This window comes from Callospermophilus lateralis, chromosome 6 (genome assembly GCF_048772815.1).
Source record: "Callospermophilus lateralis isolate mCalLat2 chromosome 6, mCalLat2.hap1, whole genome shotgun sequence".
Classification (NCBI taxonomy): domain Eukaryota; kingdom Metazoa; phylum Chordata; class Mammalia; order Rodentia; family Sciuridae; genus Callospermophilus; species Callospermophilus lateralis.
Genome location: NC_135310.1, coordinates 158730932 through 158758922, shown reverse-complemented (window position 1 = coordinate 158758922; position 27991 = coordinate 158730932). Strand labels below are relative to the sequence as shown.

The 27991-nt window shown below is 44.7% G+C and overlaps 1 protein-coding gene across 1 annotated transcript in view; it reads left to right on the top strand.

The window, feature by feature from the left end:
- Dcdc2 (doublecortin domain containing 2) overlaps positions 1-19826 on the top strand; it is a 143945-nt gene extending 124119 nt beyond the window's left edge. The window contains exons 8-10 of the mRNA XM_076857932.2: positions 928-1028; positions 17447-17752; positions 19722-19826. Coding sequence (XP_076714047.2) covers positions 928-1028; positions 17447-17752; positions 19722-19826 — 512 coding nt within the window. The remainder of the gene's footprint in view (positions 1-927; positions 1029-17446; positions 17753-19721) is intronic.
- The last annotated feature ends 8165 nt before the right edge of the window (positions 19827-27991 follow it).

Below are 27991 nucleotides of genomic sequence, written 5' to 3'. Positions count from 1 at the left end.
AGAACATACCCCACATTTAATCGAGGGCGACCTCGTAACTTTGGCCATGTGCAGTGTTATCCACACGTTACATGATTGTGGGTCCGGCCAACAAGCTTCCATCACGGAAGGAGAGGGGACTGTAAGAAAAAAGATAAAAACATGTTTTGCAGACCGTAGGGGTGACCAAGCACTGTAACAGATTACCAGGGAAGGAGGCAAGATTGCCGTCCCTGGAGAGCCTTCAACATCGGGCCGAGAGAACGAGTGAGAACCGCTGCGGCGGGCGTTCACCTGTCTCGGGGCCAGTTGACAGACAGAATGACAAATGGGCCCGGGACGCTTTGATTACTTGGCCTGGGGAGGAGGAGGCTGGGGGAGACATGAAAATGACTTCAAATATGGAAAACAGCCACGATTGCCTTCCCGAGGAGAGCGAGTGGAGGAGCTTCACCTACAGACTTAGAGACTCAGGCTCCATTTTATCTTAGGGATTTAAAGTCACAGGTTGCGAGAATCTTGTGGAAGTCCGTGAAGTCAATGATATTGATTTTTTGGGGCGAGAGGGAATTATTCCAATACGTTATATTGAATGTATAGCATTTTCCTTGGAAAAAGTAGCCTTGTAAAGCAGCAGGCCCTGCCGCTGGTCAGTGGCTAGGAGGGGAGAACTGAGAGCCGAGTTAGTGGCCCCCCGAGGAGGGGTGCATTACCAAGTCAGTAGCCAGGGTCGAGCAGGAGTTTCTGCAGAGCTGGAACCTTCCCTAATGGAAATGTAGGGGGGGGGGAGGGGCTGCCAAAATCCTGCCACTAAAAAGGGAGCCCATTTACTACTAGGAAGAAGAAAAAAAAAACAAACCCATTGGGGATGTTGCTGCAGTTCTCGCATTCAGCCACACGATGTCACCATTGGCTTTTGATTGTCACTGTGTTTGTCTCAAATTCCAGATGAAGGCATTTTCAAAGCTGGAGAAGAGAGGTCTGAAATGCGGGGGGCAGCAGAAGTCCAAGAAGATGAGGACACGCGGGTCGAGATCCCAGTGGATCAGGTATTCTCCACGCCCTTGAACCTGCGTCCCTGCCACCGAGCCCCGGGTGTCTTTCAAACCCTGTGTTGTCTGCGACCGCGGTTCCTGTGCCTACCGCAGTCAAACCTGCCAGGTGGTGGAAGGACCTTACCCACACAACAGAACACCTTCAGCTCTCCGGTGTTCCAGAGAATAGCCTCGGGGACTAGTGATCTTTAAAGTGGAAAATGGTCTGTGTTTGATAAACAGCATTGGGAGGAGATGGGGTCGTAGTTAGGTATGAGATCTGAAGGAGGACGTTCAGTGTAAGCAGGAGCTCTGGGTTGGGGTTTCTAGTCCAGGAAAAAGTCCTCCTTCACGTAGAAAAGCATTTTTTTCTTTTTAAATGAAACGCCATGATTCAGGGTCCTTGAAATTATGCTGGTTGGAATTTGTTTTTCGTAAAGGAATTGCTTATATAAATGCAGCTCAAATATTTGCTAGCTGTGTATTGATTTTCTCAGGCCCGTGGAGCAGGGTACTTTTCAGAGAGAGAGAGAGAGAGAGAGAGAGAGAGAGAGAGAGAGAGAGAACACTACATGTGTGTGCTCATGCAGGGGACTAAGTGGTGTTAAGTGTGGCTAAAGGATGCCAGAAATGAGTGACTCCAGTCCTGAAGTCCGGCTCCTCCGGCTTTCTCACAGCTCTTGGTGGAAGGCAGGTGTGTAGGTGAGGAGGGGGAGAAGACAGTCCGACTCAGGGGAATGGGGAGAAGTCACTAAGAATTGCCACTTGTCCTCTGCCTATTATGTGACATTTCCTTTTCTAAAAGCAAATTTCAAAATCCAGCGAATTCCACCACCGCCACCGCCTCGCGCCTGTCTCAGCCGGGAGACCCGGGATCGCTACTTGAATATTTCACTGGCATTTTCTGCCAGCGTTGCGTTGCCTTCCTGATAAAAAGCCTAATGTGCTAAAAATCACAGATTTTAAAAATCCAATTTATTTTCTAGGATTTACTATAACTAATAATTTTTCATAAATCCTAGTTATGGGTATTTTTTTCCCCGAGGAGAAGCAGAATTTTAAGTCATCTGTGAAGTTATAATTAAATATTATATTTTAAGACAAAGAAGGGTAATCATCATGTACATACAGCTCTAGGAGCTGTTCAAACCCAGACTAATTTACATTCCAAAGTCAGAACAGCAGGAGGAAATCAGCAATATTAGCAAAGGAGAAATCTCTCTGTTAATCACTTATTAAACAACTTGCAAAACCAGGGAGAGGCATTTGTTTACTGAAGAGTTTGCTGATTATAAAGAAGGCGAGTTGAGAGGGAGGCTTGATCCCCGGTCATAGTAGAACAGCCCTGGGTGTGTGTCTGCAGAGCTGGGCTTTTTATTTGGCATGTGCATGCTAGCTTGTTAAAATGCAAAGGTGCAAGGTTGGTAAAAGTTGAGCAATAACAACAGACTGATGTTGACTTAAAGAAATAAAGCCAGGTCAGAGTGACCAGTTACTTCCTTCTAGGGCTCCCTTGGTCTTCAGGCTTGGGTTGGCATGAGGTGCTTATGGGGTCGGGCGCGTGAGCCAGTCTGCCTGGTCTGGTGGCCTTTGCTCAATATGCTATAATATTGTGGAAAACTAAATGAGAGCTGGAGAAATTAGCACCAAGCTCTTTAGCTCCATCACAGTAAGAAAGAAGAACGCTGAGGATGTGGCCCCAGGGGGACCTGCATTTAACAATGGCTACCATTTTTTTAGTACCTACTGAGCGCCAAGTAAAGGACTAGGCGTTATCTCATGTGATCTTGGTGACACGAGTCCCATTTTACATGTGTACGTGGAAAACAGTGAGCTCATGTAGGTGAGCTAACTAGCGCAGGTGGTACCAGTAGGTAGAGCAAGTGGGAACTGAGTGCAGCTCTGACTTCCCGGCAGAGGGGCGGTCTGCAAGGGAGTGTTAAATAGAGCCAACAACAGCAAGAAGAAAGCCTGGTGTTAATCCAGGGAAGGAGGGGATTCCTCTATAAGGATGGACGTGCAGTCACTGCCTACCGCCTGGCTCAGCTGTAATGATTCCGCACACACATCCCCTCAGCCTGTGAGTGAGTTAGCTTCTTTGGACTGGTTTCCAGTTATCTAAATGGTCCACCTTATAATTTTAAGAAAGAGTCATAAAGAAGTGTGTGTGTGTGTGTGTGTGTGTGTGTGTGTGTGTGTGCTGTAAAAGTCATGTACCACAGACCGAGTAACCTCTGCCGCTCATCTTGCCAACGGCAGGGAGCAGAAAGAGGAGGGAGAAGGAGGACCATCCGTAATGCCCAAGGCACACCCAGAGCCTGTGTCCTCCAGGCACCCGCTGCCTACAGTTAGCACCCAGTTAGTCCATTCAGATTACCAGTCCACCAGATGGATGGATCCACTGGTCAGGTCACAGCTCTCATGGTCTAATCATTCCAGTTTTTGACATTCCTGCCATGCCACATGGGGCTTTTAGGGGCCACCTCGTATCCAAACTGCTCTGGGGCCAAAGCTGCATTTGTTTATGGTAGAACAAAGGCAGGGTTACTGATCATTTCATGCCACTGAATTGTGCACCTAAGAGCAGGGCAAATTTTATGTATATTTTTCCATAATAAAATTATTAAAAGAAAAAGATTTAGATTCCCCAAACGTGGAGTCCTTTTTCTGAAATGCAAACTACTGCCAATCACCTAGGCCCCTCTCCTTGCCTAATGGAAAATGGGGACTTGGGAGCCAACACTGAAATTCTGGTTGTTGCTGTTCCCATGAGCAGCAGATTCTTTTCTTTGACCCAGGTGGCTCACACTTTCTGCCAGTATCCTTAACACTCTGCCAGCCTAACCTGTTCTCTTGTAAGTGGGTGAAACCTCAGACTTTCTATAGTCTATGATATGGTCAGTTGGTACCATCGTGTGTGTGTGTGTGTGTGTGTGTGTGTGTGTGTGTGTGTATAGTCACATGTGTGTGTGATTTTTTTTTTTTTGGTAGTTGTAGACAGACAGCAGCATGCTTTTATTTTATTTATTTTTTTTTGTATGCGGTGTTAAGAATCAAACCCAGTGCCTCACACATGCCAGGCAAGTGCTCTGCCCCTGAGCCCCAGCCTCAGCCCTGGGTCCATATTTTTTTATTAGTCAAAGTTAATAATGGCGATGGACTTAGCACTGCTTCCAAACCAGTGGGGAGATTTTATGTACTGTAATTGGGGAGACAGAAAAGTACCTTTTCTTTGGGGAGAATTTAGATCTGGTAAGAATTTAGGCTCTAATCAGCTCACCCCTTTTGCATACATGTTCTAAATAAATCTTGGGTCTGCTGTCAGCAGGGGAGCTAATGTATGATTAGCAGATACCTGGTACAGGTGACATGTGTCTCTATGCTCCATGATAAAATGATGCCTTTCCAAGATAAGGAGGCAAGAAATGAGCCAGCTCTCCACTTTAGCTAAGTAAACCGCCCCTCGTAAGTATAGATCAGGTCAGAGTTCGCTGTCTCCGAAACACGGGCAGATGAATATCTATAAAATAACTGAATAAACAACTGTATTTTGTATTTTGTTTCATTTAGTGGAAGAGGGCAGAAGATGGGGATGCTTCCTTTAGAGTGGTTTTGGATTGTTTTATAGCTTTCTTTATCAGTAGGTAGTTGATTTTGAGTGGTGAAATAATGAGAGTTGCAAAATCTTTTATGCTAAATAGTTTTATTAAATAGCATTTAAGTCTGCCTCATGAACATTGGAGCAAAGGAAGTTTGTTTTTTAATTGGAGGTTGTACCATTATTTATTTATTTATTTTAAACTTTTGAATCAAATTTGTACACATAATATTTTTAAATGTCAACCAGTTCAACAGGAATTATGATAATAATAATAATTATTTATTATTTATTTATTATCATGGCCCTGCCTTCATCAGCTCAATTCCTGTCCCTTCATCAGCTCAGTTCCTGTCCCTGTGGGTGAACGGTTGGAACTACTTTAGTTATTTCTTGTGGATCACACTGCTGTATATCCAAACCATATACCCACTTCCCGATTTTAATGCCTACGAGATCATTAAGTCTTTCGAGAGATGTGATGTTACTGTTCAATTGGCATTGAACATCTTATTTTTAGATGTAAATAAAATAATGGAGTCATTTTAATTCATGGCATCTCGAATTTGAGACAATACATCTCTTGATTTTGTTTTTCAAATTTAGATAATATTCATTAACTTTCTATCTAATGAGATTATAAGACGGTTATTGAGATGTCTCACTGCCCCCACCCCCAGTAAAAAATAAGCCCACACGCATACCTTCCCCCTTTCCACTCTAATTGTACAATAGTTTTTGGCTAATCTAATCTTTAATCTGCACATCACTCTCACTTTGTAGGTGTTCCTTTTTTTTTAATTTTTAAAGTTTTTCTTTTTAGATATACCGACAGTCGAGTGTATTTCCCCATATTATAGGTACATGGAGTAACCTTATCTTATTCGGATCCCATTCTTGCGGTTGTGCATGGCGTGCAGTTTCACATGTGAGCATAGGACAGTGGTGTCCAGTTCACCCCTGCCGTTCTCATGGCCACCCCGGGGGTGTTCTTAGCTGAACGTTTCATGCACTTGTTAAGTTCATTCCTGTCCCCTCCCCGAGGACAGTCATCGACTTCTGTCTTTTTCCTTTGCTGTTTTTCCCTGTGTCTGTAGCCAAGCCCTCTGCACTCGCTCAGATCTGCTGACCCCTCTCCGTACGCTGGACGTGCCAGTGGTGAAGGACTCATGTGCCAGGGCTGGCTAGTTCCTCTGCAGGTCTACCTTTCGGAGCTGGTCTGGTCTTTTCCTGCCCTACTATCTTGGGCATTTCCTTCTTCTCCAGTGGAGGGATCCCTGTTTTTTGGATTCCATTTTCTTGGTTATTTCTTCTTCTTTTTTTTGGTGGATTTTACCTTGAGTTGCCTCCAAGCATTTTTTGTTTGTTTTGTTTTTGTTTTTGTGAGACTTTTCATGTTTGCCAATGTCCTTGGCTTCTCTACTCAAACTTGACTGTGACTCTGGCTAGGTATAAAATTCTAAGTTCGGTGCCATTTTCTGAGCATTTGGGAAGCATTTTTCAATTTTACTTCCTGTTCAGAAGGGCAGTTGGGACGTTCGGTCATTTCTCTCTTGTGAACTTTAACACTGAGCCCTTTTCCCATCTCTGGACTCTTTTCTTTGCCCCACTGTTCAGAAAAGTCCCCGTTATGTTCCTTGGGGCAGGTCTTTTTGCTTATCAGGTACTGAGTGGATTGAGTATTTGTTTTTAGTTCTGGGAAAAAATTATTGAGTTATTTCTTTGTTAATTTTCCTCTCTCCTTTCCCTAATCTCTTTTTGGAACTTTGGTATTTGTTCACAGGACCTTAGCTGACCCTCTAATGATCTCTTCACTTTCCATCTCTGTGGGTCTACTTTGTCAGATTTTTAAAATATACAAATATATGTATTTTTACCCCAAAATGGTAGAAGACCTTATGTATGTTTTGTAATTTTCTTTTTATCAACTTAAAGTATTTCACTTCATAGGAGCAGATATTATTAATTCGTAGAACATTGCCTCATTGCTTTTTTAAATTTATTTTTCATTGGTGCATTATAATTTTGTAAACAAAAGCTTCAAATTTTCTGCCTATCAATCTATTTATTTTGTGGTACCAGAAATAAAAGCCAGGGCCTTGCATGCATTCTACCACTGAGTTTCATCCCCAGTTTCTACCTATTTGTTTTTTTCCTAGTCATTCTATTTTTAATTTCTAAGAGCTCTTTTATATTCTCTAAGTGCTCTTTTTTTATAATATTCTATTCTTGTTTTATGGATGTGATATTACCCTTTATCTTTCCAAAGACCTATGCTCTATTATTCTAAGCTTTCTTTTGTTGCATTATCTTTGTTTCTCTGTTTTGATCTCTGCCTGCTAGAGACTTCCTTGGCTGTCTGTTCAGATCTCAGACTGAGGCATTAAGGAAACTCTTTGTGCGCAGGCAGAGCTCATGAGCCGGGAGCTCAGCATTCTGGCACCTGACTATGGGGAGCAGGGTGGGGCCTGCCCTTGGGTCAAAGGATTTCCTCTTGGTTTCATCACAAGAACCCTGGGGGGCTTGTGTCTTGGCTTCCCCTTTCTGCAGGTTCACATTTTAGTTGCCTCAGACCTGCTCTCACTGGCCCCACACCCATGGCTTTATTGTTTTCTAGATTTTATGGCTTTTATTTCCTTTCTGGTTGTCTGTGTTCACCCCTTTTAAAATAGCTTTTGATACTTTAGAGGGCTATCATGGTTGGGGGGGGGCTAAGAAAAAAAACCCCATTTGTTCAATATTCAGCATTTAACTGGAAATGACTCTTATGCTAATCGATCAGCTGTCTTCATGGAATCTGTACAGAGAGGGCAAGCTGACTGTGCCCAGCTTCCCCCTGAGGACCTCTGTGGCTGGCCCTGGCCGTGTGTTCTCCCGGTTCCCTGGGCAGCAGTGGTCCTGGTGCCTAACCTCGGTCCTCTGTGGTCCGTTGATGCCATTTGTCCAGCCCCTGGGGTCACTTTAGCTTGTGACTGTTGGTCGACACACATAGACTGTAATGCTGGTGTCAGGAATCTGCAGCTCAGAAGTTACAGCCAGAAGCAGAGGTTCTGAAGTCTGTGCGCACTGCCCTGGTGAGGGCTCCTCACTGGCTCTACCTGGTGCTACCTGCAGCTACCTGCAGCTTCTGGGTAACGCAAGAGAGATGAGGAGCTTACATACATCACTCTTCCCATGTACAGTAAAACACACGGAAAGACAAAGAAGGCGCTTCCTGACCTCATCCCCAAATCTGCTGCAATGACATGTCTTTACTAAGCAGAGTTATAAAATGTGTAGAACCGGAAGAGAATGTGGCCTGAACTCGGCACTTTGCTGTTGAAGAACAAAGCCCTTTGGAGAAAGGAGAGGAGAAAGCTGCTGTCCCACAGGGAAGGGGCCTGGCAACGGCGGGGCCAGCTCAGCACCTGGGGCCTGGGGCCAGTCTGGCTGCTCTGAACAACCCAGGGAAGGCAGGGGGAGTCTACAGGCTCTGAATTGTCCCTGGTCGGGGGCTTCCACCCCCGCCCCCCACCCCATGAAGGATGAAAGTGCCAACACTGCATTGACCCGGCTGTGTTTTCCAGTCGTAGCCTGGTGGTGACCCGGGCTGGCCTCATACGGCTAGAAGGGCTGGGGTGGCGCCACCAGGGTTGTCAACTTCCCTGCAGGTTGCCAGGGAGGCTTTTTGTAGACTTGTGTTTCATTGATAGAAATGGCGTTAAACATTCAAATGTGGCCCTTGGGGATTTCTCTGTAAGTGAAAGAAAGTCAACGTTGGCTTCTATGGGGAGGAAGCTTAACGGGGGATTTTTCCCTAATGACGTCGAAACACTCCTGTGCCATCTAAAGGTAAGTTTTCAGTTTATTGCATATGCTCCTACAGGTGTCCGAGGGCCTGGTGGAGCTCCAGGGGCCCTGGCCAGCCCATTCCCAGCAAGTGGCTGACCGAGCTCCACTCTGCTTCTTGTAAGGACCATGCCGCTGAGTGTGACCCCTCTCTGTAGCCTCTGTGCCTTCAAACCACACCTGAACCTTTTTAACCCTGCCTGTGAAAGTAAGGCTCTGAAAGCTGAAGACAAAAAGCAGCTCTTCACTCTCCTGAAAAACTGAAACTCGTATTTCAGAACACCTCATTCAACTTGGGCAGCAGATGATTTTAGTTTCCATGGGAACAGAAATAAAAACAAGTGTGATAATTTCTGTACTCCCAGCATCTAGGCCTGAACTCTGCCATAAAACCCACTCAACCTTCTACCCTTGAGTCTACAACAAACCCACATATGACCCCCCAGTTTCACACGTGCCGTACATCACTCGGGGAGTGGCTAGCTAAAGGCGTCTTTGCATCTGTAGCGGCTCCAGTTTCCTATTTCAGATGTGGCACAGTCCGGGAGAAGGACCGGCAAGCAGGAAGGGGAGCGGGGCCGGCTGGCCGGCTGGATGTCATGGCCAGGAAACTGTAGCTTATGCTGCTTTTTTCCAGATAGCAAAGCTCTTCAATATGAAAATGCCTCCCCAGGAATTTGGATGTAAATATAGGAAATATCAGCATTTCCTTCCGAGTGGGCTGGACGTGAGCTGCAGGCTCTGGGTAGCTGTCTTTCTCCATTTCTGACTTCTGGGGCTGCTGCTAATGTCAGAGGTGTGATGTGAGTTTAAAGTCTAAGTCGTCTGGGCGGCCTCAGCTGTCTGTCGAAATACCATCCGAGTAAATGATGCTTTCAATATCCAGTGGCTTATTTCCATATGATTTCCATATTCCATCTTCTTTCCCCTCACCACTCAGGGATCCTGAGTTAACCTTAGTAACGGCATGCATACTCTCTGGAAAGCCTGAATGTTTACGGTTTCCCCTGAGCCATCCCCACCAAGACGCAGCCGGCAATAATAACTATCGGACCTTTTCTGTCTTTCCATACAAATCAACCATTTTCTCAGAATGTCAGTTGCAAACTAAATAGCAAGACATGCACGTAGGAAAACCCTGGGCAAAAGGCACTCAAAATACGAAAGCGGGTGTCGTGTTGGTGGGGAAGATCTGGTATGGCATTTCTAAGAACAAATGTTAAGAGCTATTATAACACATAGCGTGCTTTCTGAAAGGTAAACATCCAGAGTTTCTTATAAAAACCTGTTTAAGGATACATATAATCTGTAATTGTACATATGTATGTGATACGTCTGTTAATCCAATGCACTCTGTACACTAGCCAGAGAAGCTGGGACCCTGTTAGTTCAGATAACTGTGGTCAACGTTATGTTCCATGTACCCCAGTGTAATGAGTGGTAAGACAGAGCTTAATGAATACCCCTTTTGGTTTCTATGTTTTGATTTTATTAATTTTTTAAATTTGTTCTAACCAGTTATATGTGACAGTAGAATGCATTCTGACACATCACACATAAATGGAGCACAACTTCTCATTCTTCTGGTAAGAATGCCCCTTTGACTCCAATGAAAAGTAAGAATTATGCTTTAAACAGAATGTAGGATCACACAATTACACATAAGCAGGAGGTATTTCTAAAATTTCAGAATGTTTATGCTCTTTGGAGAAACAATTTTTACTTGAAAACTGGTTTTCTTAAAATTTTAGTCAAGAATTCACTGAAACTTGATGTAACTGAGAGAGAAAGGACGTTAAGCACAGGTAAAAATACCTTTCTGATTTACTGCTTTTGCAATGCTGTTTCTTTTTTATAACATAACTTTTAATAAGCAGTGGCCTGCTCATACTGGAATAAGTCTCAGAGAACTGTCCTTTTGGCTCCAAATCATTCCATCAAAAGCAGTCCTATTTTCTCCCAAGCTTTCAATCAATTGACTGATGATTTTAAAGATAAAAATGCAACCCTTTGCATTTTTTGAGGCATTAGTACAATTACGATCTTTTAATCAAAAATGCTATTTTAAGTGGTGTATTTAATTCCGAACCGTCCTGAGCTCTGTGTGGTTTAGATCCTCTGGGGACAGTGCCCTTCCAGGAGCAGCAGCTCCACATCTCTGGGAACTGTGGGACGTGCAGAGACTCAGACCCTGCCCTGGAGATGGCGGGACACTGGCTTCCGTCACTGGGCCGGAAGTCATTGTAACACTGTTGCGTTGGGATGGCTCCTAACTCTAACACGCTCTGCACCTTGGGAAATGGTCACTGAAAGTTTGTGGTCAAGAGGCATTCAAGTCCTCTGTCACTGCTGCGGAAATTGGGGTCAGTTTACCAGTCTGTGCTGCAGCTTGCCTTTCTGCAAATTGGGAGACTAGCAGTATTTGCCCCAAATAAATCCCATGAGGTTGGTGTAAATTTGACGATGAGGTGAGGTGCACAGAGCTCAACGCCAGCCACTGGAGGGTCCCCCCACCTGGACCTGCAGCAGGCACATGGTGTTTATTATTCAGGAAACCACTATTCCTGGTCTGTGATACTGGACGCAGAGCCAAGTAAGGAAATGAGAGACTTCTAGCAGCCCCCGAAGAGCCCTGGCTGATGTCCCCAGATGTTGTGGGGGCATCCACTCGATCGCAATGCATGTGCACTGTTTTCCTGTCAGACACAGGTGGGGAACACTGCCCTGTGATTAGAGCTTACCGAAGAAGGCACCTGCATTACCAGGGCATCAGTAGGGAGTGACAACCCCCTGTGGGAGCCAGGAGGGTCTCCCAGAGCCAGCGGCCCTCAGGATGAGAAGAAGGAGCATCCTGGGAACAGCATGGATCACCAGGTGGCCTGGGACGCGCCCCACTCCACGCTCCTGCCTGGGAGGGCGCATCTGCCCCGCCACCTTGTCCTGCCAGGCCTCCTTCCTGTGAAAGAGCCCCACCTCCGTGATGCTTAAGGACACTGGATGTGAGTGTGCGTGGCTGGGCACGGTTTGCTAGGGCTGCCACAGCATGGTGCCACCAACATGGTGGCCAATCAGCAGAAACTCATTCCTGTGAGAACACGGGTCACGTGGGACCTGATGACCTCATCTTTGCTGCATCACTCTCTAAAGAGCCCACGGCTAACGACAGCCCACCCTGAGGGACAACACGCAGGGGGCAGAACCGCACGTCGAGTCCTCTACGTGAGAAACTTGAGCAGCGAGAGGCGAAGGGAGCAGTCAGAGACGCAGAGCCCCACTCCACCTGCGGTCATCTGCCTCTTTAGTCCAGGGACCAACCTGGTCCAGGTGCCGGCTACCATGGTGACTGGTTTCCGAACTACCAAGGGCCCCTGCCCCTCAGAGGGGTCTTGTGTCTGCTTACGTTTCTATGATGCTGATGGAAGGCGTTGCTACCCACTGGCTGGGAGACCTGGGTGATTGATTGACGTTCCTCTGGCTCAGTTTGCCCTTCTCCGCCTTGGGGACCATCATGGAGAAACCACACGTGAAGTGCTTTGAGAAACATAAGGTGCTCCCTGTATGTGGGGCATGATTGCACCCATCCCCGGCCACTGCCACCTGCCATCTGGTCTGAAGAGGGAGCCATGTGTCACCCAGGCGTGCGTGTTACTTAAGGGACTGGCTGGCACATTTGTGTGGCTGAGGGTGGATCGCAATGCAGAAACAAGCCGAAGAGTCCTGGGGTGGTGGATTTGTTGTGAAGACTGTTCCAGAGAGCTTGAAGCCAGGGAGAACGCGCAGCCAGGAGTGAGGAGGATTCGCTCACGTGAGCCAGTCTCTCCTCCTCCGGTGGCGGTTCTGACCTGTGTGTATGGGGTGGGGGGCGCCCTCTTCAGCAGCAAGAAGAGGGAAGAGCTGGAGGAGGTGGCTCTTGCTTTTCTTGTTTTCTTGAAAAATTGCTTCTTCCCACCATGGATACCCACTCAGATGTAGAAGGAGGTCTCTTTTCCTATTTTGCAGGCTTCACCATGGTGTCGGTTGTGTGTGTGTGTGTGTATGCGTGCGCGTGCATGTGCATGGGTGTAAAACCCAGTGTTCCTTCTGGGGATGATTTGATTGATGTATACACTGGAAACATCTTTAATAATTTAATGCCTGCTTCAAAGGAGATTACACCAAAAAGCACATTGCTTTTCATTTATTCATTACAGATCTGTCATAGCAGCATTTTTTTTTTTTTGCTCTGAATTGTAGTGTCGTAGTAATAATAAATTTTATTCCAGACTCAGGATATTTTAAAAGATTATAAACCTTTTAACTAATATTGCCATCTTGTTTAAATTGATCAAATTGGTATTTCAGCACCATAATCTTGTATTTCTTAACGTTGAACTAATGAGATGTGGCTTCCTAGGATGGCTGCTGAAATGGCTGTGCTGGGGGGTCGTAGAGTAACGGGATGAAAGCATCGTGCTGCTTGTTAGTGAGGTGACGATAATGGCAGGAAGACAGAGCCCCGAGTCTGGGGCTGGAGGCCTTCTTTATGTACAGAACAGGGTGATGCCTGCCCTTTGCAGGAGAGAGAGAAGAGGCGGAGGGAGGGAGAGAGAGAGAGAGGCAGAGGGAAGGAGAGAGAGACACACTATTTGGAAATTGGGGTAAGACTGAGAAATAAAAAACTAAAAATCAAGAAAAGAAAACATACTGTCATGTTGCAATTATGATGTGTAAATCCCGATGTCAAGAAAGGAAAACCAGTGTTTCCCACTTAGATGTTGTCACCTTAATAGGCTTCAGCAGCAGTGTTCATATTCTCAGGAGGCCAGGACAGTATCTAGATTCTTGCACAATTACAGTGGATGGTGGTTTTTTTTTTTTTTTTTTTAGAGCTTTATAGTCGTACATAGCATTTGGGTTCATCCTGACAAACACTCACACATGGAAATTGACTTTGGTTCATGGTACCCCATTTTCCCTCCTGTCCTTCCTCTGTCTCCCAGGTTTTTCCCCTATTATTATTTCTCATTAAGTTATGCTGTATAACTTCTCTTTAAAACAGAAAACTCATTTGCCCTAAATAAAGCAGGTTTAGACATAGTAAGTGTGAACATAACTCCTGGGACGGACGCGCAGTTACCTCTTGTCCTAGCGTAATGTAAGAGGGAACCTGCTCTTTCTGTTTCGGGTTCTTGCTGGGCACTGCGTCAGGCGCTTGGCCTCGGAATCGGCCCAGTGGTCCCTCCTTACCGCACACCAGAGTCCCTGGTGGGAATCCAGAAAGGCTTTGCTTTCATGTCAGTGATCTTTAAGCAGGAAGATAGGCATGGCCACGGCTGCTGCCATGCTCATTGGCCACTGAGGGACACAGGAAGGTCCCTGTAGCCATGACTGGGAAGGAGCCATACCTGGTTACTTGTCCAGGGCAGGGCCAGACTTGGGTCGCCGGGCCCGGCTGCAGCCCCTGTCCTGCTGGTGGAAGTGCTGTGATGTCCTGCTTCCCCCAGCTGTATGGCGGGGGCCCTCGGGAGGCTGTGGAGCGAGGAGTAAGTGGGGGTGTGCACAAGCTTCCAGCCACCCTACTCTGGCCCGTTGCGGCCCATTGCTGCCCGTTGGCCAACAGCGCCGATGGGCTATGGCAGCATCTGTGACAGAGGCGCAAGGCCTGCTGCAAGCTGCCACCCCACCTGGAGGCCCCTCTGCCACTCGCTCCACTGCTACTGTCCTGCGCCTGTGCCCTGAGTTCCTTGTTGACCTCATATTGTCTCTGAGTGCCTGGCGTCTGGAGTACTAACACAGATGGGTACCCGAGGCTCCGTGGCCAAAGTCCCCACGTATCTCTTAAAGTTTCCACAGTGACCATCTTCCCCAAGTCCCCAGAGTCTGGGTCGGGGACTCGCTGTCTCGGGGCCAGGACACCCAGGCCTTTAGTCTTCTCTTCTGGCACATTAGTGGGGGACACCTGCAGGGTTTTCTCTGAGCTGGGTCCTCACTCTGCCTGTGCTCTGAAGCCCCCCTCTTCCTCAGTGTCTCCACAGGGGAAGCCCCAGCTGCCTGCTGCAGGCTCTTTCCTACCCCCCTCAGGGACACAGGAAGGTCATCTTTGGCTCAGGACGTCCCTTCTCTCTTTATTTTTGTTCTAAGTCTTACTCTGAGGTAAAGTGCACATACTGTAGATTTTACCCTCTTAGCCATCAAGTCTACGGTACATCTAAACATCAGCTACGCTCGTGACTCTGTGAAGCCGTCACCACCACACGTCCCCAGAACTCTTCATCTTGCATGGGTGGACTGTGTCCACGAGGCCTTGGTTTCCCCACTCGCCCTTCCCCAGGGCCCTGGAGGCCACCTTCTCTCTGTGATTTTACCTCCCTCAGGTACGTCAGATAAAGTGGATTTGTTCAGTGTGTGTCTTTTGTGAGTGGCTTATTTCACTTAGCGTGATGTCACGGATTGTTGGCACGCGTCAGGATTCCCTTACTGACCAAAGATGAATGACATTCCACTGGCGGACGTCCACCTCTTGCTTAGCTGTCAGTCTCCTTGCACACTTGGGTCGACTCCACATTTTAGCTATTGTGAATCAAGGTGCTGTGAACTTGGGTATGAGAATGTCTCTTTAGACCCAGCTTTCAGTTCTTCTGGGCGTCCACTCAGAAGTGGAATGGCTGGACCATGTGGTCATTCTGTGCTTAGACTTTGGAGGAACTGCCATGCTGTTTTCCCCGAGGCTGTCCCCTGTACATCCCCACTGCAGGGCTCTCTCTCTCTCAATCATCCTAATGGGTGTGAGCTGGTATTGGACTGTGGTTTTTCTCTGCATTCCCCTAATGGTGAGTGGTGCTGAGCACCTTTTCACCCACTTATTGGCCATTTGTATGTCTTCTTTGGAGAAATGTCTGTGTCCTCTGCATATTTTTGATCACTTGTTTTTTTTTGTTGTTGAGTTTTAAGAGTTCTCTGTGTTTTCGGGACGTCAGTCAGTGCCCTGTCAGATGTGTGAGTTGGGAATGTCTTCTCCCATTTGGAGGGCTGCCATTTCACTCTGTTAGTGGTGTCTTTGGATGCAAAAATATTACAAAGTCCAGAAGCTCAATTTGTCCACCCCTTGTTTCCTGTGCCTTTGGTGTCATTTCTGGGAAATTGCTGCTGGACCTAAGGTCATGAAGCTTTGGCTCCATACTGTCCTCTAAGAATTTCCTGGTTTTAGGTCATCACTTAGGCTTCTCATCATTTTGAGTCCGTTTTTGCATATGGTGCTAGGCAGGGGCCCCACTTCACTCTTTTGTACATGGATATCCAGTTTTCCCAGAATGATTTGTGAAAAGGTTTTCTGTTTTCCATTGAGTGACATTGATTTCCTCACCTAGTCATTTGATCGTGAGAGTTTATTTCAGGACTTCTGTTCTATTCTGTTGATTCAGTTTAAACCACTGGTTTTGATAATGATAGCTTTGTGGAAAGTTTTGAAAGCTTTGGAGCTCCAGATGGCAGGAAGCGTGAATCCTCCAGGTTTGTGCCTTTTTTTTTCTTCCAGATTGCTTTAGCTATTTAAGGTTTCTTAATATTTCAGAATTTTAGAATTGGTTTGTCCATTTCTGCAGATATGCCATTGGAATTTTGATATGCTCGAAATCCATAGATCACTGGATAGTATTGATGTTTAAACAAAATTAAGTATTCCAAACCATGAACATGGGATATGTTTGCATTCTTTAATATCTTTGAGCAGTGTTTTGTAGTGTTTTCATATCCTTGGTTAAGGTGATTTTTTTTGAAGCTATTGTAAATGGAATTATTTTTATGAGTTCCTTTTTCGATCGCTCATTGTTTGTGTGTGGAAACAGCCACTTTTCATGTGTGAAGTGTCCTCCTTGGTTCAGTTTTAGCAATGACAGCCCTGCCCCTCTGAATCCTAATTCTGTGTGCCTTGGTTCCTTGGGAGCTTGTTCTCTTTAGAGCGAGGGTGAGACGAGTATATGGTGGGGAGTTGGGAAAATGCCGGTTTCTTGTTTGGAGATTGGAGACATTTTCTCATCTTTGGTCATTCAGGTCTCATACACTAAAACCAAGACATTGCTCACCAAACATTGTGAGTTAAATGTCATGAATCCTTGGCTGTTTCTTTTAGCACCGTTTGGCAGGTCCACTCCCCTCCCACTCTGACCTTCCTACGGGCTTCCCCCTGGGTGGCTGCACCCTGTTTGAATGAATGGCCTCTGAATGGAAATTCGAACAATCAGCCTCACCATCTTACGTAATCCGTATGGTGACCCAAGCCGTGACTTTGTGATACCTTAGCAACAACTGTTTTCTCCTCATTATTTAAGGGCATCTTTGATATCAAATCACTACATTTGAGACTTTAACAGAAGATAGGAATTCATGATTCCAACTTTTGTTTCTTTCGTATTATGTGGAATTTTATTTTTAAACTGTTAGTCTGTTCTTCATTTCCTTCCCTCTTCACTTCTCCAACGGAAAGCATTGTGCCAACTTTTATGAGGAGAGTATTAATGGTACCATAGAAATTAGTAACTTAGGAAAGAATCAATTCTCAGAGATGGAAGGGAGGCCAGGGCTAATTCAGTCCCAAGCTCTCATTTTACACAGGCTGGAGAATTAAGTGACCAGTTCAATGTTGGGCAGCTAGAAAAAGTATTCGTTTTCCTGTCTGTGAGGGGATCCTCAGCACTGGTTCTGAAGTCACATGCTTAGCTCAAGTTCTGGATTCTCCAGTGGGACCTTGGGCTTGATGCTTGGCTATGCATTCCTTAGTTTTCTCATCTGTAAAGTGGGAATGATGCCCATCTCACAGGATCATTGTGCTGATTAAATGAGAAAACACTTCAGAGGGTGGTGTGAGGTAGGTACTCGGTCAGTGCAAACCCATCATGCCCTGGAAAGTGTCGCACACACGTGAGGAAAGTCTCACTGGACTATCGTATAGTAGTCACTGCTTCACTGTGACTTGCTATGGAAAATCTGTTACACTTCCTACTTTTACTCAGTATTTCTTTTGTTCCGTCAGAGGCCAGCAGAGATGGTCGATGAGGAAGAAGATGAGGAGAAAACCAACAAAGATGCAGAACAGAAAGAAGACTTTTCAGAAATGAATGGCCAAGTGGAAGATGAGGCCGGTGGGGGGGCTGCCGATGTCCCTGAGCAAGTGGGGGAGATCCCAGATCCCAGTGAGGAGAACACCGGTGCTGCTCGGGTGAATGGAGGCACGGACGAAGAAAATGGCGAGGAACTGGACCAGGTTAATGAGGAGCTCCAGACGGCAGTGGAGGAGGAAAGACAGTCTCCAGCGGGGGCGGGCAGTGGACAAGACGAGGTATGGCTTTGCTTTCTTGTGTGTTTGCATGGGGTGGGGGAGAGAACCTTCACACACATGCATCAACCTGGAGAATGATCCAAACACGTACGACTGGCACTGAAATCACTTATGACAGAGTAAGTAAGACCTAATACAGTTTAAATAATTTTAATTTATACTTATTTAGAATCAGTTTACAAGTTAGTTTTGCCATCTGACAGTTCTCCTGTCCATCTTTCTGACAGCCATCCATCTATTCATCTCCTCTCATTGTAGCAAAAATTTACAGAGCCCTTTAACCACATATATAATAAAAGGGAGGAAAAAAATTAAACTAGAAACAAGCTAGGACCAAGCAAGAAGCCAGAAAAGGATATCAAGGCCAGTGAGACCTGGATGATACAAAGAGCATCATCGCTATTATCAGTGACTTCTTTTCTCTCTGGGAGCATTAGCCAGGTTGGTTTGTTCCACCTTAAATGGATGAATTGAACCAAGCACTCAACTCGCTTGAGTGTAGCTAGAGCAAAACAAGAGAATTGAACATTGGCAGAGTGCAAAGCGTGCTTGTGGCCAGGTTTTAATAAGTGGTGCAGAGTCTCCTGTAACCCCCTGCACCTCTATACAAAGCACTCTGAACATGCAACAGAACTCTCAGCATGCCTCTCTTTTCGTCCTTCCTCCAGTGGGATGACCACAACACATAGATCCACACAATGCTCAATGTCATTTACTTGGCAACTGCAATGGCCCGTTTCATAGAACTCTTTGTGGTGTTAGCCTTTGATGAAAGTTTACTGCATGAAATCAAAAAGTGCAGTTCTGTGTGGGACAAGGTCATGAAATCCTAGGACACATTTTCTGCCCTCAGAGGTCTAGCTTAATTCAATGCATGACCTAGATAGATTTTACATAAATGAATGGACTGCATGTCCATCCATCTTCCATAAATATAACTTCTGAAAACAATGCTACAGTTTTCAATAACATGGAAGACGTTGTGTAAAGTAAAACAAGCCAGGCACAGATTGACAAATTCTCCATGGTGTCACTTATACACAGAGCCCAACAAAGCTGAACTTAGGCAGAGGGCAGAATGGTGGTTATTAGGGGCTGGGGTGGGGGCTGGGAGATGTTGGTCTCAGGATATAAAATTTCACTTAGGAGGAATAAGTCCAAGATGTCTGTGTAAACATGGTCCTTATAGCTGACGACCACGTACCGTGTGCTTGAAGGATAGAATCACTCCCATTGCATTCTGGAGAGATTTTTGGGTTCTCCCTAGAAAGGGTCATGAGTAAGACTGTGGCCTGGAGGTTTGGGGAGCTGGACTGACTCTCGTCCTTGCTGGTGGCTCTGGCAGAGCTGTGAGGCCTTCAGGATTCCATGCAGCAAAGTTTGAAAACCAGCATTTTGGAGTTTTGGTTTTCAAGCCAGTGAGTTCTAGTCTCGCCCCTGGTTTCAGTCTCCTGGGGGAAATCAAACGACCCCTGGGGCCGTATCACTGACGCCGTGGGAGAGGAGCTGCCCTGCAGTTGGGCTCCCCGTCCTGCTCTGCCTACTGCTCCATGGCTCCTGGCATAGCACTGGCATGCCTGGGAGTCCCCGGGAGAGCCTCAGAAGGAGGCTGGGCCTCGGGACTCCAGGGCAGGGCTGCTGTGTTGCTGGGGTCCCTCTCCACAGAAAAATATAAAGATGTTTTTTGAAAGAAAAGATCGAAGGGAAATAAAGAAAAGAAACAACAACAGAAATCTAAAGCCTGCGGCATAGGACATGGTGATCACAATGTCAGGAAAGCCTTCTCTGCAAGTAGAACGGTGTGTCCGCTGGGCGGCCACAGACGGAGGCACAAGGGGAGCGAGGCATGGTTCTGGTGGAGGACTTAGGAGAGTACAGGGGACCCTGGTAACCAGCTTTTCCCCTGTGACTTTTGTTGCCTTTGTAGAGGAAACGCTGAACACCTTCGTGTTGATCTGTTTTCCTCCAGGCTGACGTGGACCCTCAGAGGCCACCGAGGCCAGAAGTGAAGATCACTAGTCCTCAGGAAAACGGGAGCAATGAGCAGAGCAAGGACTACGCTGTGGTGGCATAGATGGTGACTAAGAGCGAGGACTCGGAGTACGAGAACGGAGCCGGGACCCTGAGCCGTGAGCGCATCGTTCTTGCTAAACCTGGCGAGGCAAGACGGTCGGACCCTCCCTGTGGAACCTCACAATCAGAGGCCTCTGTGGAAGGCCGGATGACTCTCAGTAGCTACTAACAGAGAATGACGTGCTTTACGGCATGTATTTTTATGTCACTTAGAAGATTTGAATAAGAGGGACAGAGAGGAATCTGCCGCGGACAGTCGGCCACTTATGTTTGTAAGGATAGAAGGATAGAATCACTCCCATTGCATTCGTTATTGTGAATTTAGGAATGACAGCAGTAGACGGCAGCTTGTTCTAAAGCATTTATCTAAGAAAGCATAGAATTTTAAAGAATTGGTAATAGGAAAACATGTTATTTTCTTAAAGCAATAAACTTTTGAATGAAAACAGTTGCAATTTAGTTTCAGAGGTATCTTGGAGATGGCCGGAGGTCAGCAGGCTTCCTTGGCTGGTTGACCTTCCTGTCTTTCCTCCTCTTAAGCCAGACTCAACCCGAGGGCATTCCAGGGCGAGTGCAAGGCATCCGCTCTGGTAGGGGGAGCATTCATTGAGGGTGTCTCAGGTTGACACCCTACCTGCTGCCCTGGGCACCAGGAAGGGCAGCCCTCAGGAAGGAGCGGGGAAGGAAGGACAACTTGTGCTGCCCAGCAAATTCTGGAAATCCTGTGGATTTCCATGGGTCAAGTCTACCTTTACCAAGGATCCTTTCCTTCCCCCTCATGTTACTGTGTTGGAAAACCCAAAACTCTTATTCCTCAGATGGAATTCTTCCCAGATTTTGGGTTCTCTCTTTTCTTTTCTTTTCTTTTCTTTTCTTTCTCTCTCTCTCTCTCTCTCTCTCTCTCTCTTCTCCTTTCTTTTTTCCCCTTCAAAAGTTAGACAATGTAATAGAAAGAAAAATGTAGGCTATAAGAAGAGTTTGTGGCCACCCAGTTTCACCTGCTGTTGCTTTATTTCTGTTAGCACTGTCTTGTGATAGTCTTTCCCCTAGAGATATCAGCAAGTATCTATTTTCCAAGCTGATTTTATTTAGTTTATTTTTGTCGGGGGGTGGTGGTGGTGGTGGTGGTGCGTGATACTGGGGATTGAAGTCAGGGGCACTCAACCACTGAGCCACATCCCCAGTCCTATTTTGTATTTTATTTAGAGACAGGGTCTCACTGAGTTGCTTAGCACCTTGCTTTTGCTGAGGCTGGCTTTGAATTCGTGATCCTCCTGCCTCAGCCTCCCGAGATGCTGGGATTATAAGCATGCACCCCTGTGCCTGGCTTATTTAGTCTTTTAAACAGATTCTTTACTATGTATTTAGAAGATATCAGATTGAAATAGGTGAAATTTTTTTTTTAAATCATCATAATGGAAATAGTGCCTGATTACTGCTTTGTGACTGATTAAGTTAATTTGCCTTATGAGGTGTATGCGAGGGTGTAATTACATTAGTTTGGTGATCATGATTAGAGATGATGCTAGTCTTTCCTTATATATAGAAATAATATATTTTTCTCATTTTAAAGAATATATTTTTTAATTATGTAGAAGTTGTGAATTGGAAATTTTAACTTGTAGAGCTTTTATAAGAATCATTATTAATCATAAATTTAAAAGACTGCCTCCCAACCCCAGGTTTCATAGCCAACCATTTGGAATCAGAATAGTTGGCAGTTATATAAAGCACTTTGTAGTACTTGGAAAATAGATGTATTTCTCCTAATAGCTATTTTAGTATCTCCCACAAATAGGAAGAATGAGCAGAGATTTATAATGTTACAGTATTTCAGGGAGATTACAAAACACAGGATATATTAATCTGGGCATGTGAATTGAAAATGGGGTGCAGTTGTTTCTGGTGTAAAATCTAGATTGTTCTTCTCCTGGTAAATGGACTCACCTCTTCAGGTGGGCAGTATCAAGCGCTGTGGACCGAAGAAAGCTGATCCACTTCTTCTGCGGCTAGGGATGTGGATCAGCTGGACTTTGGTTGCTCCAGACAACCAGGGCTTGCTCCAGGTTTGGTGACTTTAAACTTGAGGTTAAATATAAGAGGTTTTAACTAAGTCTCAAGAAGATGCCTTCTCTTTCCTTTATCATTGAAGAATTTCTCTCTCTCTTTTCTTCTTTAATAAAAACATTTCTCTTTTTTTCCTTCCTGTTCTTTTCTTCATTATACTAAGAAACTTAGGTTTAGGGAATTCCTTATGGGTTATTTTACATGAAAAATAAAATTTGGAGTTTTAAGCATACTTCAAGAAGGTATAGGTCACAATAACTATTAAAACATTTTTAAAACAGGGACATATTCTTTTGTGTGTGCATATTTTAACACCCATTGACAAGATAAAACTATGAAAGAATGAATAACAACTTACCACTTTAGACAAGTTACAAACTTATTACTGAAAACAATAAATAAGTGACATAAGTCATCTAACCAAGCAAGAAATCACTCACAGAGAATTAAAATTGTGGATATCACTTTGGAAATACATGATTTTAACATAGATGTTGAAAATCTTTTCGCCTCCCAAATGTGGGAAGGTGGTCCCCATGTCACGCTAGCTCTATTAATGAGCACTTTGTGGGGAATTTGGGATCAATTATGTGAGTGGATGGAAGAGATCTGGGTTAGGCATCATGTTTTGTCTTATAGAGAAACAGGGTGCTATGAAAAACTTACATTGCTTCTATGTAACAAACAATATGATGCTTTGAGATGTTGGTTCTTCTCGATGCTGTATATTCAGATTTCCTAGTTTTAATGTCACTCAACTGCTATCTTAAACTTATTTGAATTTTTAAGGTACTTGTGAACAACTGGTTTGTTAGTAGAATTGGAACAGGAGGGGTTTTGCAGAGCAAATACAGGTTTTGACTGAAGTCCTTCTCAGGCTGGGGCTATTACCCGCTTAGCTTCTGTTAGAATAGTGGCTGAGTGCCCAGGGACTCTAGTTTTAACATACCATACTATGGCCAGAGAAAAACTTTAATCATTATTTTTTCCCGGAGGACTGCAGACCCACAGGAAGAGTGTGACATGATCACACTTTCTGCTTCATTCTCAAAGTGTCAATTCTTGCCCTGGGTGTAGAGAAAAACCATCCCACATTCATGGCTTAGAGCCCGTGGGCATCTCTGGGTTCAGAGCTATGAAGCCATCAGATAAAATCAAGGTGCCAGGGCACAGCTCATCAACCACTGTCCTCAGAATCTCTGCTAGATAACCCATCTTGTGCACGAAGGATGGAATTCATTCAGTTAGGAAGAAAACTGTGCATCTAAAATTGTGACTGCAGGACCCTAAGACGGCTCCTGTGTCTCATGGGCTAATTCTTCTCAGGAATTAGCCCTACACTTTCATTTTATGAAGTTAAAAAAGGTTAATCACTGAGCAGAGAGCATCACATCTGAACAGAAAATATGTACATGGATGAATATCAGATGCTCATAGAGACGCCCTGGCACACTTTGCACAGCAAGAGGGGCTCTCGACACAGCGGGATTCAGGCTGAGCCCCTTCTAGGTGAAAATGAGAGAAGCCATGGGTACAGCGTGAGAGGAAAGGCTAAGAAATGCTAGATACCATGGTGCTTTAAACACTGGGTCTCGGAGCCTTGAAGGAATTCAATGTTTTTCTCAAAATAAGAGAGTTACCAACATTTTAGTGAAAAGTCTATTCTAGGATAAAATGTTATTATTATTATTATTATTTTAGATCACAGCGAAACCCAGACATGCATTTCTTGTTTTCCTGTGGTGACCAGAGTCACAGTGCTTGCCATCAGCTAAGGACCACGTGCTCTGAGCAGAGCGTCGCACACCAACACGGGCTCTGTCAGAAGATCGAGGCCTGTTGGTGACGGTGTGTGTCACCTGGGTCTGTCGAAGCCCCCAGGTAGCCCCCGGCACCAGAAACAGACAGACAGACTGACTGCTGTCCACTGGTTTCTGTGATGTTAGGTCAGGGCAGAAGGTCTTGCTCTTCTGTGTAATGCAGCATCCTCCTGGAAGGGATCCATTTTTTTTTTTTCCCCTTGAGGTTCTCTGTTTTTCTAAAGTGCTGAGCACATGTAGTTCTTTGGTTTTGAAAATCATTTTTACGAATATAATAAGATCTTTACTTTTAAAAAAATGTCCTGGTTTATAGTTGGGTCTGATTTTTGTTCTTCCCCCCATGAAATTTGTATATTTCCTCCCATGAAGTTTGAGTGACAGATGGAGAAAGAAAAAGAGTTCCCCTGCGTCAGTGAGGAACAAAATATTGTTCTTGATGAGGCATAACATCCTGTGGGAGAGGGGAATCAGAAACGCATTTGTAAATCAGGAGGTAATGAATGGAGCTCCACTGACTCCAGCCAGCAGGGCTGAGCTTCCGTCCACGGATGGGACCAGATAATTCCCTGCAGTTCTATCAGCTTGAACCCCAGAGCTTAACTGAATGTTTTAGTTATTGTCACAAATGCAATGACACAAGGGAAAGGGAGCAATTGTAGTCAGTTCTAGAAGTGTGAAGAAAGCCTATTATGATTTCTTGCTTCAACGTTCTTCTTGTGTCTTAAGTCTTTAACATGTACAATATTAATGGCATTGTATTAAAGGTTAATGACATTGTAAATAAAGGTTAAGTTGTAAAGGTTAAAGTTTCTGTGGGATTTCTTATGTTCTGATTATCTCTCTGTAAGGAAAATTATTTGTGTTTTGATCAAATTATCAACAGTTTTTTTTTTATTTCTGTATCAGTACACACTCTAAAATGCAAAAGTTTTAGTTGCGTCTTTTGAGTAAATAGATCTGCCTTTTATATAATTAAAGTGTGTTTCGATGGTTTATCCTTTGTTTTATGTTGTATTGCTAACATTTCATGTATTAATCCTTTTTGTGGCATTTTTCATGAACACAATAGAAACACTTCAACTTATATCATGTACAATTTAAGCACAATAAAACATACCATGTTTCTATTGAGCATAAATATTAAACTTTATTTTGTAGAACTTTTTATAATTTCATATACATATTGTTTATTTTATTAAAAATCATTTTTGTTTATGGAATGTTTTTACAGAAACACAGGTCCAGCATTTTTGTGTTAAATAATGGTGGCCTTAGAAATACATAGTAGATTACATGACTACACACATCTTGTATCCACACATCCATAGGGATGTATTCACAATTTTACAGTTTGGCTAAAATCCTGCTTCACCTGTGGGATATTGACTGCTTTTACTCTGCTGAATTAACATAATTTTGCTTTCTCCTCTGCATTTGAAAACGACACCATGGAAGTCCCCTGGTACGTGTGAGCTGGATCCCGTAACCGTGGAGAGCACACCCCTTTGGCACATGACCTGTTTGTCTGTCATTCCGCAAGGATGAAAAGCAAACCCTGGGATGGAAGGGGACCTGCCCGTTGCCAGAGTCAAATCTCTTTCGACTGCATGGTCAATGAACTCTAGAACCTTCCATTACCAAGAATGACTGTAATTTCTACAAGATATTGTAAAATTGCTGGCATGCATTTGCTATTTTATACTTATTTATGAAAATAAACATTCAGCACTCCTGAAGGTTTCCAGGGGTATTTGTTTCTTTTTTCTCCCCGGATGCGGCTTAATCTATTAAATTGTTGTAGAGTCTCTCAAATGCTCTCATAGAAAAACTGATCTTCCAATAAACAGACAAACGATACAGGAATGTCTTTCACTGTATTTTTCCTTGATTTAACAATTTCATTGGTTTAGAAGGAACAAAAGTGATTTAAAAATGCAACCCCCACTGCCCTGCCCCGTCCCCATTAAGTTTAAAACTCTGGAGCAATTCCCTTTGGTTTGCTGTTGGCTCTTCTTTTTGGTACAGATGACTGTAGGATCCTCCTGGTTCTCCCAGACTCTCTGCCTTATTAGCAGGTTGCTCTTCCTTCTCTCTGAACCCTCCCTCCTCCTAACAGTCCCCTTCACAGTCACGTCTTAACACCTGCACGGGTGCTTGGGCTTCTCAGTCTGTGTCTCAGGCCAGCTTCTCCCTGGGGCTCCAGACCTGTGTGACTCCCCGAGGCTGCATACCCCAGTTCCTCCAACTCCACGTCTCTGTTCCCTGGTCCCACATCTCCACTCCCTCATTGCCCGTCCTGGTCTGTGGAGCCAGCCGCCACTCAACCTGGAACCTGGAAGCCATGTTTAGTTAGTGTCATCCTCTGGCTCTGTGGCACCTTGGTCATTAGAGTCCTTTCCGTTTGCCTGACACTAGAGCAGTCTGTGGGTTTTGCTTACTAACAGGCACCTTTCTGGTCTTATTTATTGACTGAAGATTCCTCTTCACTAATTCATATAATTGCCTTTTTTTCTACTGGGTTGTGGACTTTCTATTATTGTTTGGAAAAACTTCATATATCCTTCATATTCTTTGCTTATATGCTTTAAAAATATCTGTGCCAGTTTATGTTTTTTAAATTTTTTTCCTGCTTTTCTAAAAGTGATATTAGTCAAGATATTTTTAACATTAATGCCACCTAATATATTAATTTTTTCTCTGTTTTTCATTTAGGAGATCTTAACTCTTAATTAAATTGTTATAATTCTTTCTATTTTTTTAAGTTTTGTTTTTTACATTTAGAATTTTGTCAGTTAGGACTATTTTTGTGTGTGTTGTGATTATACACTCAACTTTTTAAATTTTTTAATATGAGTGACAAATTGTCTTAACACTATTTATTGAACACACTGTCTTTCCCCCATTGGTTTGTAATTTTCCTTAGTCATATACCAAGTTCCCAATATGTTTTAGGCAAATTTTTGGCTCAGGATTGGAGGAGAATCCAAGTATGTACTGAATTCATGTGTCGAGGTCCCTACAGTGACTGTATTTAGGGACAGAGCCATTAGGGAGGTGATTAAAATTCCATGAGGTGGTACCGTGGAACTCTAATGCAGTAGGACTGTTCTTATAAGAAGAGGAAGAGGCACCAGAGCTTTGCACCTTGTGAGGAGAGCTGTCCATCAGGCAGGAAGGCAGCCTCACCCACGGGCACCTGGATCATGGGCTCCCAGCCTCAGAACTGTGAGGATATAGATGGGTGCTGTTCCAGCCACCCAGGCTCTGGTGTCTTGCTACCGCAGCTGAAGCAGGTGACAACAAATCCCCTTTCCTTGCCAGGTCCAAAATGGCACGGTAAGATTTGGTGGTGGGGTTAGTGGGTTTACAGAGAAGATATTTGTTCTGAAATGTTTTCCTACAAATTTCTTTATTCTTTTGTCCTCTCTTTTCTCTTTCACTTGGTTATACTCACGGTAACTACGTTTGGTGAAATATTGTTCATGGTGGTTTCTAGTCTTCTGCTACAGAGTTTCCTTCCTCAGAAGGCCATGGCATGGGGAAGGGCTTCCCCAGAGGGCTGCCTGGCATCGAGCTCCTCAGACACGGTGCATTTTAATATCATAAACACCTAAACGGTTCTAACCAAAATCTCCGCAAGAGTCTTCACAGGATCTGACAAGTTGAACCTAAATTCACATGGAACATCAAGGGGCCGCCATACCTACGAATTAAACAGGAGATTCACTCGCCCTGCATCACCTCTGGCTGTAACTTACATTGACTTAGAGGTCAAGTGTTGGCGTAGGGAGTGCAGTGAAGCTGAATGGAAGCTGACCGGCAGCCAGGGAAGCCCTGGATCAACTCTCCTGCCCAGGCACGGCCAGAACAGCCTTCCCCGTTCAGCACAGTCTGGAGGAAAAGCAGGCGCCTGCACGCTCCGTCATGCTCATCCCAAGAGCTCGTATCTGAGAGTTACGAGAGAAGGGACTGGATCCTGACGCATCAGATGCCCCTCTGTACTGCGCGTGCCCACAAACATGTTCTGCATGCGGTTTACTGATGGCTTTATTAGAGAGGAGAGGAACCTGCCTTCTAAGAGCTTATCCGTTCCTTTTGTTTATTCTTCAGTTCCTTCATCTAAACCTTTGATCCTTAGATTTGGCCTTTTAACGTCATCCCAGATCTCTTGGATATTCTGGCCATGGTCTTTTAAGATCTTTTATTGTGGGCTTTATTTTCAAGATTATATACTTTGACTTTGAGGCCTGAGAATCTGTCTTCAATGTGGTCTATTAGT